At 37.8% G+C, this 13,817-nt stretch overlaps 4 protein-coding genes across 6 annotated transcripts; 1 reads left to right on the forward strand and 3 right to left on the reverse strand.

Moving 5' to 3' along the window:
• Nucleotides 1–1,197: 1,197 nt before the first annotated feature.
• On the forward strand, nucleotides 1,198–5,072 carry LOC117631103 (scarecrow-like protein 9). 3 transcript variants are annotated; one of them, XM_034364055.1, is made up of 4 exons: nucleotides 1,198–1,309; nucleotides 1,615–4,058; nucleotides 4,157–4,297; nucleotides 4,589–5,072. In XM_034364055.1, the coding sequence occupies exon 2, from the start codon at nucleotides 1,721–1,723 to the stop codon at nucleotides 3,971–3,973; it is 2,253 nt and encodes a 750-aa protein (XP_034219946.1). In that variant the 5' UTR covers nucleotides 1,198–1,309; nucleotides 1,615–1,720; the 3' UTR covers nucleotides 3,974–4,058; nucleotides 4,157–4,297; nucleotides 4,589–5,072. The 3 variants fall into 3 exon arrangements, with proteins under 3 accessions (XP_034219946.1, XP_034219944.1, XP_034219947.1); XM_034364053.1 differs by lacking the exon at nucleotides 4,589–5,072 and having other exon boundaries at nucleotides 4,157–4,420; XM_034364056.1 differs by lacking the exon at nucleotides 4,589–5,072 and having other exon boundaries at nucleotides 1,968–4,058; nucleotides 4,157–4,420.
• Nucleotides 4,985–6,085, reverse strand: LOC117631104 (UPF0161 protein At3g09310). The gene is made up of 4 exons (XM_034364057.1): nucleotides 5,686–6,085; nucleotides 5,534–5,593; nucleotides 5,242–5,382; nucleotides 4,985–5,142 (listed from the first exon to the last, which is right to left on the reverse strand). Exons 1-4 carry the CDS (start codon nucleotides 5,870–5,872, stop codon nucleotides 5,081–5,083), a joined length of 450 nt encoding a protein of 149 aa, XP_034219948.1. The 5' UTR covers nucleotides 5,873–6,085; the 3' UTR covers nucleotides 4,985–5,080.
• Nucleotides 6,086–6,861: 776 nt separating this feature from the next.
• On the reverse strand, nucleotides 6,862–10,029 carry LOC117632818 (uncharacterized protein At5g02240). Its single transcript, XM_034366410.1, has 7 exons — nucleotides 9,322–10,029; nucleotides 8,488–8,756; nucleotides 8,331–8,367; nucleotides 8,123–8,220; nucleotides 7,918–7,979; nucleotides 7,385–7,508; nucleotides 6,862–7,214 (listed from the first exon to the last, which is right to left on the reverse strand). Exons 1-7 carry the CDS (start codon nucleotides 9,602–9,604, stop codon nucleotides 7,095–7,097), a joined length of 993 nt encoding a protein of 330 aa, XP_034222301.1. The 5' UTR covers nucleotides 9,605–10,029; the 3' UTR covers nucleotides 6,862–7,094.
• Nucleotides 10,030–10,943: 914 nt separating this feature from the next.
• LOC117632817 lies at nucleotides 10,944–13,587 on the reverse strand. The gene is made up of 9 exons (XM_034366409.1): nucleotides 13,423–13,587; nucleotides 12,636–12,710; nucleotides 12,483–12,548; nucleotides 12,281–12,378; nucleotides 12,151–12,188; nucleotides 11,970–12,057; nucleotides 11,538–11,867; nucleotides 11,387–11,452; nucleotides 10,944–11,264 (listed from the first exon to the last, which is right to left on the reverse strand). The coding sequence occupies exons 2-9, from the start codon at nucleotides 12,694–12,696 to the stop codon at nucleotides 11,112–11,114; spliced, it is 900 nt and encodes a 299-aa protein (XP_034222300.1). The 5' UTR covers nucleotides 12,697–12,710; nucleotides 13,423–13,587; the 3' UTR covers nucleotides 10,944–11,111.
• Nucleotides 13,588–13,817: the final 230 nt, after the last annotated feature.

Raw genomic sequence — 13,817 nt, forward strand, 5'->3', positions numbered from 1 at the left:
AGAAACAGGGCTAAATTATGTTTTTTGACCAATGACCATCGAACATTAGTCTTCAACTTGGGTTATTATTTAATTGTTAATTGTTGTTAGTGGCATAACAAAAATCAAAGACAGCACAAAGCCACACAAATCACACATGGCAAATCGGATGGCAACCAATTGAAGGAGTCAACCTACGATGGAAGCACTTTTTTTAATGAGCAAAAGCACTTTCTGTCCTTCTTAATAAGAACTGAAATTTCGTCCTTGCCTCTTTCTGCCATCAGAAATATGCCTCCCCACTCCCATGCTCATGTGTCACACTCCTTTCTCTTGTTATTCTTGTCAAACTTTTTTTTTATATTAGAATAATTATGTCAAACATTTTAAATGTTTTTAAAGCACTATCATTAACAAAAGAAAATCACTATCAGTGAAAGTTATTTCAACATAAAATCATTATGACTTGACCAAAAAAACATGTCAGTTAGAAAATATTTCTCTTAAAATCAAGAGCCTTTTAGTAAACTATTTTTCCAAAATTTGACAATGGACTTGAAGATGAGAGTGGGATTCATTTTCATATTTGGCAAATGAACTCACAAAACAAAATAAACGTTTTGCATTCCTATAAAACAAGAGGAATTGTTCTTAAGCGATTATTTATAGCATGACTCAAATGAGAGACGATTCATCGTTATTTTCGAAACTCATATAGAAAGATTAAATGACAAATTAAGTTTACACCAACTTCATTGTAACAAATTTATAACCCATCGAATACTACCTATACCCCCGAGGTTTTCTGTTTTTTTTTGGTTGGTCCGAAGAGATTTTCTATTAGAACTCCCCGTTTTTAATATCATTTATATTAAAAAAACAAAAAATTTGGGTCATTCAAATGGAGACGTTGCATTCATTATGAGGTTCTAAAATCTTGACAATACAAGGGCATTTCTGTAAATCTGAACAAAGTGAAAGTGGGGTGAAGTGACTAGCTTGTTCTGCAAAAGTGGAAAGAGAAATGAGCCACGTGGGACAACATTTCGTTTTCTGATGGACACGTGGCAATCAGGAATAGGCAACTTCGTCCAGAGGGTCATGATACATGGGAAGACAAGATGAAACCGGTTCGTCTCATGATATGGACAGGCTATACCCGGTGAAAACTTGATATCAACGGCTGGTGTTCGTCTAATAACCCAGAAAGACAACCTTAAAAACTTGAAAGAACAACGTGAGCTCTCCTTTGAGTGTTCCGTCTCTCTGCTCGCTCTGCTTCTCTCTGCTGCAATCTCTCTGTGAGCTTCAGGCTTAGCTCTACTCAGAGGTAAGCTTTGGATATTTTGTGGTTTGACATAACCCAAGTAGATTAGAGGTTTTGTTTGTTGTAGCATTCCTGGATTTTTGAAGTTATTTCTGTTCATAGTTGACCTTCATATTGAATTAACTAATTATATTTTTATAATTGAGAAAAGCTACCTGTTTCAGTGATTTTTCTGTGAATATGCTGTGAATTTTTGGTGTTTCTTGTTGTTTAAGATGCTTTAGTTTGTGAATTTTTGAAGTTTGAAAGTTTGTAGATGTACTTGTGGAGGTTTCCATTTTCATTTTGGTATTTTAATGGTTTTTTAGGTTGAAGAAGGAAACTAATTTGGAAGGAAATTCTGCAGCTTTTTTGGATTTTGGTTCTCTCTCCTAGTTGGGTTTTTATAGAGACTGTAGAGTAATTACAAAGTTCATGACAATGGATCGTCGTCTTAGGGCTTTCTCTGATTCTTTCAATGGAGTCCAATTAGGGAACCAAGTTTTACCCTTTCTTTCACATCCGAACATCGTGGCCCGATCCCAATTCGATAGTAATACCTTCTTAGATAATAATTATAAGGAATTTAATTACCCTCAACCCGTTCTTACCCCAAATAATGTATCTTCATACGCAAGTGTGAGCCCTGAGGACGATTCTCAGGAAGATTGTGACTTTTCAGATGTAGTCTTGAAGTACATAAACCAGATGCTTATGGAAGAAGACATGGAGGACAAGACTTGCATGCTTCAAGAGTCTTTGGAACTTCAAGCGGCTGAGAAGTCATTCTATGAGGTCCTTGGAAAGAAATATCCCCCTTCTCCAGAACTACACCAGGATTATGCCATTCAATATGGTGAGAGCCCAGGGGATAGTTTTTCTGGAACTGGGAGCAACTATATCACGAGTACTTGTAACAGTGGTGGCTATTTCGGTGACAATACCTTGATTCAAAGTCCAGATGGATATTTGTCTCAGTTAAAGGGTCTTCCAGCTTATAGCATTTCCCAATCACGTTATGGCTCTTCAACTAGGGTCAGTAGCCTGGATGGGCAGGTGGACTCTCCTAGTAGTTTTCATATGCCAGATTTGAATACCGAGAGCCAATCTGTTTGGCAGTTCAAGAAGGGGGTTGAGGAGGCTAGTAGATTTCTTCCTGGTGAGACTAAGTTGGTTGTTAACCTGGAGGCAAATGGGCTGTCGGCTCAAGCGCCAAAGGTCGGGACCAATGGTGAAGTTGTCAAGGTGGAGAAAAAGGATGAAGGAGAATATTCTCCTAGTGGATCAAGGGGAAGGAAGAATCTGTATAGGGAGGATGACGATGTAGAGGAATCAAGGAGTAGCAAGCAAGCAGCTGTTTCTACTGAATCTACTCTGCGGTCGGAGCTGTTCGATACTGTATTGCTTTCTAGCACCGGGGAGGGTCTGGAGCGCTTGGAATCTCTTCGCGAGGCCTTGCAGAATGGAATGAGCAAAAGCGTGGCACAGAATGGGCAATCCAAAGGATCAAATGGAGGGAAAGGTCGCGGTAAGAAACAAACTGGTAAAAAGGAGGTGGTGGATTTGAGAACCCTCCTAATCAGTTGTGCACAAGCAGTTGCAGCTGATGATCATAGAAGCGCAAATGAACTGCTAAAAAAGGTCAGACAGCATTCTTCTCCTTTTGGAGATGGGACTCAGAGACTTGCTCATTGCCTTGCTGATGGCCTTGAGGCACGCTTGGCTGGTACTGGTAGCCAGATTTGTAAAGCCCTTGTTAGCAAAAGAACCTCTGCTGCTGATTTCTTGAAAGCTTACCATCTATACCTTGCTGCATCCCCATTTAAGAAGATATCTAATTTTGTTTCAAACAAGACAATAATGAATCTAGCACAAAATGCGACAAGGGTCCATGTCATAGATTTCGGTATCCTTTATGGTTTCCAATGGCCCACCCTTATTCAACGTATTTCCTGGAGGGATGGTGGACCTCCAAGGCTTCGGATTACTGGAATTGAATTTCCCCAACCAGGATTTCGGCCAGCTGAGCGAGTTGAGGAAACAGGACGTCGTTTGGCAGCTTATGCTGAGAAGTTCAACGTGCCATTTGAGTACAATGCTATTGCAAAGAACTGGGATACCATTAAACTTGAGGAACTCAAGATTGACAGGGATGAGGTTCTTGTTGTGAACTTTTTATATCGGGGCAAGAACTTGCTTGATGAAAGTGTGGCTGTGGACAGTCCAAGAAACAGGGTTCTTGATTTGATAAGGAGAATTAATCCAGACCTTTTCATCCATGGAATTGTTAACGGGGCGTTCAATGCCCCCTTCTTTGTTACCAGGTTCCGAGAGGCAATGTTTCATTTTTCTTCACTGTTTGATATGCTTGAAACTGTTGTACCCCGAGAGGACCGGGAGAGGATGTTAATTGAGACAGAGATCTTTGGCAGGGAGGCATTAAATGTTATAGCTTGTGAAGGATGGGAGCGGGTGGAAAGGCCAGAAACATACAAACAATGGCAAGTCCGTAACTTGAGGGCTGGGTTTGTGCAACTACCTTTAGACCGAGGGCTTGTGAAGAGGGCAGGTGAGAAAGTGAGATCTGGTTACCACAAGGATTTTGTCATTGATGAAGATAGCCGCTGGCTGTTGCAGGGATGGAAGGGACGAACTGTCTATGCCCTTTCTACTTGGAAACCTGCTTAAGAAACTTCAAAAGGCATAGTTATTAGTGCTTGTAATCTGCTTCTTAGCCCTTCGGCATTCAACAAAGATACTGGAGCGATTCAAGGTAATTGTGTTGCTTGATTTAAGTTTTTGTTATGTTTTATCCTCTCTCTCTCTCTCTTCTTGTTATTGCCCTCCTCACATTTGTTGATAATCTGGCAGGTAAAAGGCGTAGCTGACTTTCACTGTTGATGGTTAATTATGGATCATGCATTATAAGAGATGGTCATTGGTGTGGTGCTTTGTCTCCCTGTAGAGAGTCTTGAAGTCTTGAAGAATTTTGTAACACTTCCCTTTAGCAAGGTAAAAGTTTGTCACCATGTTCACAATCTTTGTTCAATTTAAGAAGCAGAACAGAAAACTGTGCAGTTTCATACCAGTTGTGTTTCTAAACTTTCTATGAAAGAAATTCTCTCTCTCTCTCTCTCTCTCTCTCTCTCTCTCTCTCTCTCTCTCTCTCTAACACAATTATACTATTCGTTGTAATTGGGATTTCCCTTGTTTATTAGCATAAGTGGCTTTTTAAAAACAATCTTAGCCACTTCCTTAAAAGATTTAAACTTTTCTGAAATACCATATTCTTTTTTGCTCAAGTCATACTCCGCCAGAGGCATCTGGAGTTGGCCTGCTTATGGAATTTGGTATCTGAGTCTGACTACCACCATAGAAATGGAATTTGATTCGCCAGACAAGGCAATACAGGACAAAGCACAAAAGAAACAGGTCTTTGGGATAAATGCAAAGCTGCTTCATCATTGGATTGGAAGGACCAGTACACGAGTCCCACTAACTATTAATTTATGCCCATTTAATACATACTTCAACCTGGTACTAAATTGTGGGAGCAAAATCATATTTTATGGATGATAAACAGGTACTTAACGACTTTAATCATGTTGTGGGGCAGCAGAACCATAAAATAATGTAATGTCGGCTCAACGTCTCATAAGGCTTGTAGCGGTTAAGAGCATTCATTCATGTACCGAACAATACCGAAGTTTTAGTTCGATTTTTCCTCTCAATATCGTTTGTATTAAAAAAACGAAAGAACTTTTAATCTTATACAGGGAATATGGCATAATTCATCTATTCTTCTTCAGGCAAACTTGTCTCTTCGAACCATCGAGGAGGATCATATCCAGTGCCACCTAAAAACGAGAAACGAACAATTCACATAAATTTAAAGACCCAAAAGAATTTAAAGGAATAAAAAGAAACCCAGCAAAATTAAGAATGTGTTTAATTACCAAGGGGATTACAACGACAGATTCGCCAAGCTGTCAAGACTGAACCTTTTGCAAATCCATATTTCTTGTAAGCTTGCATTGAGTACTCACTGCAGGTTGGGACATACCGGCAACTATTCAGTAAGAGAGGTGAGATTTCCCCTGCACTTTCACAAATTTGCTTAATTTAGTCATAACCCACCATTATTATTACTAATTAACAGTCAATGACTTTCTTAATCACGTTTAAATTGACGATAAGTAAAAATTAAAAGCAACTCCCAGAGAAAGAAGAAGAAAAAAAGATGCTTACTTTTGTAGAATTTGAGCACACATAATGCAGCTTTAACTCCCAAATTGTCCACTTCCTTATCTGCTTACAAGCGAACTGCTTGGTGAGCATTTTCAGTATGTACGGAAATTGAGAGAGAGAGAGAGAGAGAGAGAGAGAGAGAGAGAGAGTACCTTGTGGATTGTTCGGGTCGGATTCTGTGTCTCCATTCAGTCCATTGATTATGGGGCGACGGCGAGCCCCCCAGGCATGGGATTGATTGGGGTTAATTTTGCGGGAATTGAAGCTAGGGTTTTGCGATTGGGATTGGACAGTTATAGCCAGAGGTTTATGGTGGTTAACCAACATAACAACCGCCATCTTCAGCTGCGCTTCGACTCGAGCGCGCCTTATGATATTTTCTCCCCCTTTTTGTTCCGGCTACGGCGTCGTTTTGCATGTTTATTATTTGCACCACATTTCCTTTTTCTTTTTCTTTGTTTGAAATATTTGCACCACTTTACTATATCGCTGGCGGCTACGGCGTCGTTTTGCATGTTTATTAAATTATTATGGGAGATTCACTATTATACTTATTAAGGAGTCCAAATTATAAAAATATCTTATATAAAATAGACTTTAAAAACACACTCAAAGTATTTCTCAAAAAAAAAAAAAAAAAAAAAAAAACACACTCAAAACTCATTTACAACATAATAAAAAGACTTTTAACTTCTTTTAAATTACAAAACTGCCATTGATTTCTTAAAACAAATACAATTCCAAAACCTCATAAAAAAGTCCAAAACACTCAATAGGATATTAAAGTAATTTAATAATCAAAATTAAATTCAATAAAACCAGATTTCATTTTTTGAGCTTGTTTATAAAAATTAAATAATGTAGGAATTATTTATAATTTTATTACTAAAAATGAATATATGACCGACTATCTCAATTATTATTTGCACCACATTTCCTTTTTGCACCACTTTATCATATCCCCATTCACTAGCGCCCAGCGCCTAAGCCAATTTTTCGAACCTTTGAGCTGCTCAAGCCAGGCATCGACCCAGAGCCCACATAAGTGGCCCAAAAAGCAATTTATCAATTTACTAGCGCCTAGCCGATGCAGAGTAAACTTCCAATCCATTACTGAAAAACTAAAGAGGAAAAAGAAACAATAATAAAGGAAAATATAATGGGTTTTATCCTCCAATGTTCTTTTTCTTTTCTTTATTTGAATACAAACCTTTTGAGTAATTTTCAGGTGAGACCATAACACCGCCACTTGATCTTACACTCCATTCACGATAATGAGCATTTGAATTATTAACAGACAAGCTCAGGCAACCCAAATAAGATGCTAGACGACCATATAAAACTAGGGGATGCATACTCTTTAACATTGTTTCACTGATAAACATCTCAATATGCTAGTTTATTTTCTGCCGTTCTTTCCCAGTTTTTTTTTTTAAAAAACACACCCATAAAGGGATATCTTCTCTTTGGCATTACAATCCAAAACTGAAAGTAGATGTTCTAAAATAAAACTTGATAGGATATAATATTGTTCCCAGACCAACAAGGTATCTGCAGAAAATCAGAACCGAGTAGTGATCTGGGAAAATAGAGCCTTGAAATCCTTGGTTGGTGTCCCAGTTCCCTCAGGCTTTGAGGCCAAATCAAATGCTTTAAACTTGGCCTCCTCGAACTGTAGTGCCTGATCAAATTAAAGGGGCATACAAAAAGCAAGCAAATTAGTAGAATGCACCACCATTGACCAAAAAACAGATACTGCACAACCAGAAGACCCACCCATGCAAGCTTCGAGGTAAGTAGAGAAAATGAAACTAGGAAACTGTTTATTTGCACAGCCCCTACACACAATACCTGAATGCAGACTTCTGCAACATCAGCTCTGGCAATGGTTCTTGTTTCTGTCTTCAGAAGCTCATCATCCTTTCCAATCAGTAGTTCACGGATACCGCCTTCTTTATCTTGCAAGCCTCCAGCCCTAATTCATTAATAGTGGTCTAGATTAATTGGATAGTTAAAGAGAATAACAAGAAGTATCAGTTGTATAATGACTAGTTTCCAGCATTGCTAGGTTCAACAATATAGTGATTTGAATTTCTATTGTACACTTGACTGATGCACATACCACACAACTAGTTCTATAAGTTTTAGTATCTGCAGCTATGAGGGGTCACATAAAGAAAGGATTGTGTGGGTTAAAAGTGCCATTTTGTTGAAGAATAAAAACCAAATGCTAAGTAGCATAAACAACGCTTAGGCTTCCTACTTTTTCATTTGTGAGGTTTACGGTCATATAAATACTTCAAATTTTCTGTAACAGTAGTAAGGAAACCAGCCAATGATGTTACAAAGTCCATTAAAATAAGTATGAATATAACTAGACCAACCTTATGATTGTGTATGGAACACCAGAGTCAGCCAAATACTGCTCAGCCTTCCTCTTCCAAACCTGTATAGCGAACATATTGCATATCACTTTTATAATTAACTTATAAGAAGGAATAAATCAGAGTGAAATTCCATTTCTACAAACAGAACGCTGAAAAGCTAGCAGAAAAGGAGGTAACTCAAATGTAGAAAGGAATTACTGACCAATATATTCCCATTACCCAAGCTATTGAGGGGATTATTAATATCTGTTCCACCCATAGACCCAACTAACACAATTTGCTTCACTCCCGCAGCCTTAGCTGTTAACATTCATCATATAAATCAAAATGGGATTTACCATACAATTCACAAAGTACAAGCCAAATAGACCATGTTTTGAGTAAATGGAAAAAAGGATAAAAATTCTCACCAGCATCTATTTGGTTTTTCTGTCCAATCCAATCAACCTAAGATGCAAAACGATATATTAAAACAAGGAGGAAAAATTACAACTACAAAAATAAATATTTTTCTACAACCACATATAAAACTGTGATTCTAAAAATCATAAAAATGAAGGCACATACCTGTTCAGGATATGACCCATCTTCAAAATAGAATTCAGGCCTCCCACCTTTGGTTGGATCAAATCCAGGTTTCATCTTTGGCACAGCACTTGTAAGGATAACGAGAGCATCAATGCCTTGAATTGCAGGTAGAATGCTGTTGGCATCCCTTATATCTCCAATAAAAATATCATCTGCTCCACCAATGCTCTCCTTGCTCTCTTCTGTCCTAACCAGACCCCTAGCAACATACTGGTCTGCCTCCCTTAACTTCTTATAAACTATTTTACCTGCCAAGAATCCCCCAATAATGCATTTCAATTACAAACTCTTCCTTTAACATAAGGGCATGAAAAGTCCTCTCCGACATTCATTGCCATAGATGTCGAGTAACAACTCAAAATAAACGCATCCCCAATCACAAAACACACTTTCATCACCATAGATGCTGAGTTTTTTTTTTTTTTTTGTCAACGCCATAGATGCTGAGTGACAACTTAAAATAAACACATTCACAACAATAAAACACACGGGCATCATCTCACTCAATCACACATGCTTCTCCACATAAACACCCCCAATTATCTATTATACTTACATTTCTGCCCACTCTCATTGACCCACCACAAATCTCACACCCTAAATACTAAATACACATCTTCTAATGCTTTTTACCAAAAAGCTCTCTAATTTATTGAGTCTATGACTCACTGAGCCCAATAATCCAGTAAAGACAAACAATAAACCATCCAAAATTCAGACCAAATCCATATAAACAAGTGAACCCAACCCCCAACAAAACTTCACTTTCAACAATTAACAAAAAATAGGGAGGGAAAGAGAGAGAGGGAGTACCAGTTCTACCACCAGCTCCAGTGACAAGGACTGTGCTTGGACCCGAATCCGCCATCGCCTTTGTGATCACTCCTACACTCCTAAAACCCTTTCTCACCCTTCTCTGGACAAACACGGATGAAGCAGAAAATGAAGTCGAATAATGAAAAGAAAGGCTCGAACTTTGTGGATGTGCCACCCAACTACATTTATGACATTGACGGACGCTGCGACTGTTGCTAAATCTACAATTATTATTTGAGATCACCAAGGGGACACGTGGTGCCACTGCCACCGTTGCCATTTCTGATGAGACCAAAACTTAGTTGTACGGACCAGTTTCCATACACCCCCCCAGTCACAATTGCAATTTTGCAACCAGCTCAGCGAGACTGACAGAGGGCTTCGTTCTTCGCTGGTAGCCGTTAATGCACCGGCTTTAGTTGGTTGGTTGGTTTTCTCTTCTACAATTCTACTTAATGCCTTATCTCTTTGCAACTGGATATGAGTCATGACAGGGCCATAGCCCATTATCCATAATTTAAGTTATGTTTAGAGAAATAATAATCAAATGATCAATGGGTTTTATTTACTTTCTTAGCAGAAGATAAAAGTTACAAACTTTACCAAAAACAACCATGTCCACAGCTCATAGCTCTGTCTGTATGGCCATAGCCCATAACCCATATCGCATAATTTAACTTACGTTAGAGAAAAATGATCGAATGATCAAATGGCAGAATTTGAAAGTTACAAACTTCCCCAAAAAAAACCATGTCCACAGGTCACAGTTCTGTCTGTTTGTATGGCTCGTGTTTCACACAGCTCTAACTATTACAATCTAATTTGCTGCAGTAAATTATAGCCACACAATCTAATTGCCTCTGTTATGATTGGATCTGAATGGATCTGTTTATTTCTCTTTTAAAAAAGCAAATAACAAAAAACAAGAACTGGGTTGCTTTCCAACCTAGCAAGTAACGAAACGAAGGCTAGCTGATAAAAAAGGATGCTTTTTTTTTTTTTTCAAACTGTTCACAGCTATACATGACAAAAGGACAGCCAATCGCCTTTTCTTACTACTTGGGTTAATTGGGATTCATGTGATTTGGAGTCAATGATGCCAAAGCAAGTGCCTGCTAGTGTCTCGAGACTCTTCTAGACTATGATATCACTAGGCCTAAAACAGTAAAGGGCATATTATAATCACCTATGACCTTGGACATATCATTTTCCCACTGTTTCTTGCGCATCAATCATGCTACGCATTGAATTCTTAATTTTATGTGTTCCAACTTCCAGTATGTCCCTTTCATTACAAATGTCGACTTAATTACGTACACACACACCTTAATATTATTATTATTATTATATACCTCGCGTGATTAGCATGAAGTTCCCTATTAATAATTTCAATCGCCATCATATTCTGACTCCCTTGACAAAGGCAGAAGAGTAAGAGGTACGTGATTAGAAAAATCACGACGGTCTGGTATACGTTAATGTTATGTTATTAAATTGATTGATTATGCAAATTGTTATTTGAATGTTCCTAGTCATGACGGTTCGATATACGTTAATGTTATTTTATTAAATTGATTGATTAGGAGGATTGTTACATGAATATTCGTTTACATTTACAGTGTGAAAACATAAAATATATATTTTATTATGAATAAGAGGGGATCACAATGAGACAAGGAAAATGGGAATTTTTTTTTTAATTTTTAAATGATGAGGAAAATGGGATGGTAAGATCCCCCAAACATGATTTCTTTCCTCATACAAACTAGTGCTTGCTGGCACAAAACCTAAGCTGTGACTGATGTCTCCACTGCAACCTTCCCAGAGTAACGAACTTCAGATTTCATTTCAACCTCCCAAAGCTCTGGCAGTGCTTCCCTGAGGTTGTGAATGCTTTCTAGTGCATAATCTGCGCCTTTAACTCTCTGGGATGTCCCAATCTGTACATATTCAATAGTGACAAAACGAATGGCATTATTAGTAATTTAGATTGTCTGTTGGTCTTTGCTTGCAATGAATAAGGACCATTATTTGTGGTATAAAAAAGTTTCCAATATCTTACCAGCACAGTTTGAAGTCCCACTCTTTTGCCAGCTTGTATGTTGCGGACACTATCTTCAAAGAACAGCTGCCAGAGCCAAAAATAAACATAAGTAACTAAATCTAAAAACCCTGCAGATTTTCAGGACCTTAGAGAGAGTTTGTTATCTTACTGTTCTCTGAGGATCAATGTTGGCTATCTTGAGAGCCCGTTCTATGGCGGCTTCTGATGGTTTGCACACAATTGGTGTTTTGGGTAATTTGGAAGTGGGGTTTTGTTGAGCAAAATGGCCAATGATGTCAAAAATTTGAGAGCTGCTAGTTGTTGTTGCAGGAACTTCGGCTGCAGGTCCCACAAACTCAATGTCATCTTCATCATCAGAGACAATGCTTTTGTGAGTAGGATTGAGGGTCTCAAAGCAAATAATCCCTTCAAAACAGTCTTCCAATCCAAGCCTGCTTAGTGCTTTAGCAGCATGGACCTTGTCTGCATTTGTGAATATCTGTTTCACATAAACAAAAATGAACAGAAAGAGTTAGCATAAAGAAGAAAGTTTATAACCTTTGGCCTTTACTAGGCTATCATCTGGTAACAAGATGCTTACGATTTTCCGATAAGGCAGGTTCAGCAGAAGGTTCCTTAAAACCGGGTCGGGTTTTATGTTCTCATAAGGTAATCTTCCATGGACAAAACTGTTACATAGGAAAGCAAGAGGTTAATAATCCTTCAAGACCAATAATACAACAAAATATAAAAGAATGAAGAGATCGAAGTGTTTCCAGTACCTGTGATATTCATCATAGTCAAAGTCATAGCCAATTGCCTGAAAAGGAGAAACCCCAAAGTTATACATAATTCAACAAGTTTAGCAGTAAATAAAAATGCAAAAAACATGGGGAAGTATAAAAAAAGTACCCTGAGACCAGCCATTGTAGTTCCATAATTCTTGTACAGCAGGTTACCCAATTCAGGGATTATGCTCCTCTCAATGCCAAGCTTTTCAACCATATAATCTGAAAAGAAACAGGGCACCAAAAATATAAATTTACTGATATGATAAATGCAAAATGAGAAAAATAAATGTGAATTTCAGGGCCTAACAAGAATACAAATTTACCTTCTATATTGTTTCTGCATGCTGTAGCAATCCCAGTACTGTAGGGATATAGTGTGTCATCTAGATCTGAAAAAGTTCAAACAAGTGGTCAGGATGATTGCTTTACAAGGCAACTGAGATTGACACAAAAATTTCGAAAAGCAAAAGGCTTACCAAACAGAAGGCAATCGTATTTGGTCCTCTGAGCTTGGCTGTATCGGTCGTCGAATTCCATTTCGATCAAGAAACCTTCAGCAGACGACAAAAAGAAGCGAACACTAAGTTCCATGATAGCTTAAACCCACACAAGCTTATATCAAATTTCATTTTGATTCTCAAACTGAACTTTTTCATGGCTGATATAAAAAAATAATAATAATAATTAGTGGCCCCTATTGACTCAGATTACCACCAAAAGAAGAAAAGGGTTTCAGAAAGGGAACCATCTGAGGCCAATACCAAGAATCTTGGTTGGATAAGGCTCTTAGTTTTCTGAATGGACAATCCACAACCCCTACTATAAATTGAATGATGAAGAGGGGGACCAATGGCTTTGTGGGGTTTTAAATTTAGACATATAAACCTACTAAAAGGTGTATTTACTTTATAAGATCAGCTGTCCACATATAATGCATAGATTAATGCATAAAGCTACAATCAAAGTTAAGTTAAGCAAAGTTTCATGTGATATATGAAGCAGTTTCCACACTGTATCTTAACTTTAGGGAACAAGAACAACTCATTGGAAAAGCTTTCCAAGTAGAACTATAAAGAATCATATGTTTAATTTGGATCAAGAAACAACAGTATTTGCGTCCATTGGATGATGATCATCAAAGAATTAAGATGATGATTGATGAAAACCCAAATCTTCATAACAAAGATTGGAAATGCAAGAGAAAGCCAGAAGCAATAACATTTGAAGATACCATTGGATCAAAAGATTTAACATTTGACTTACCAGAATAAAATGCCAAAACCAAATTGACTGATTAAGAGAGAGAAGCAGAAGGGAGGAAAGAAAGAAAAAAAGAGAGAGAGTTTCTTTCTTGCAAGGAGAGAACTCTGGGAGAGAAAGAAATGCTAAAGGTGTTGAACAATGGAGTGGGAGGAGGAATGAGAGAAGCAGAGGTGGGTTTAAATAGGCAAACCGTTGTTTAATTTCCCACGAGTTTCAATATTTTAAAATGATTTTAAACCATATTTTTAATCTCAATCACGTCCAGTTAATTTTAAAAACTCATTAAAAAATTACAGGAAATGAGAGGAGAAGGTAACAGGAAAATGCCAACCTGGTTTCCAAGGTTGAACCAAGTGTTGTATTATGTGGACTCTCTTTGTCCAGAAATTTCCAGT

Source organism: Prunus dulcis, chromosome 6, assembly GCF_902201215.1.
Source record: "Prunus dulcis chromosome 6, ALMONDv2, whole genome shotgun sequence".
NCBI classification, from domain to species: Eukaryota; Viridiplantae; Streptophyta; class Magnoliopsida; order Rosales; family Rosaceae; genus Prunus; species Prunus dulcis.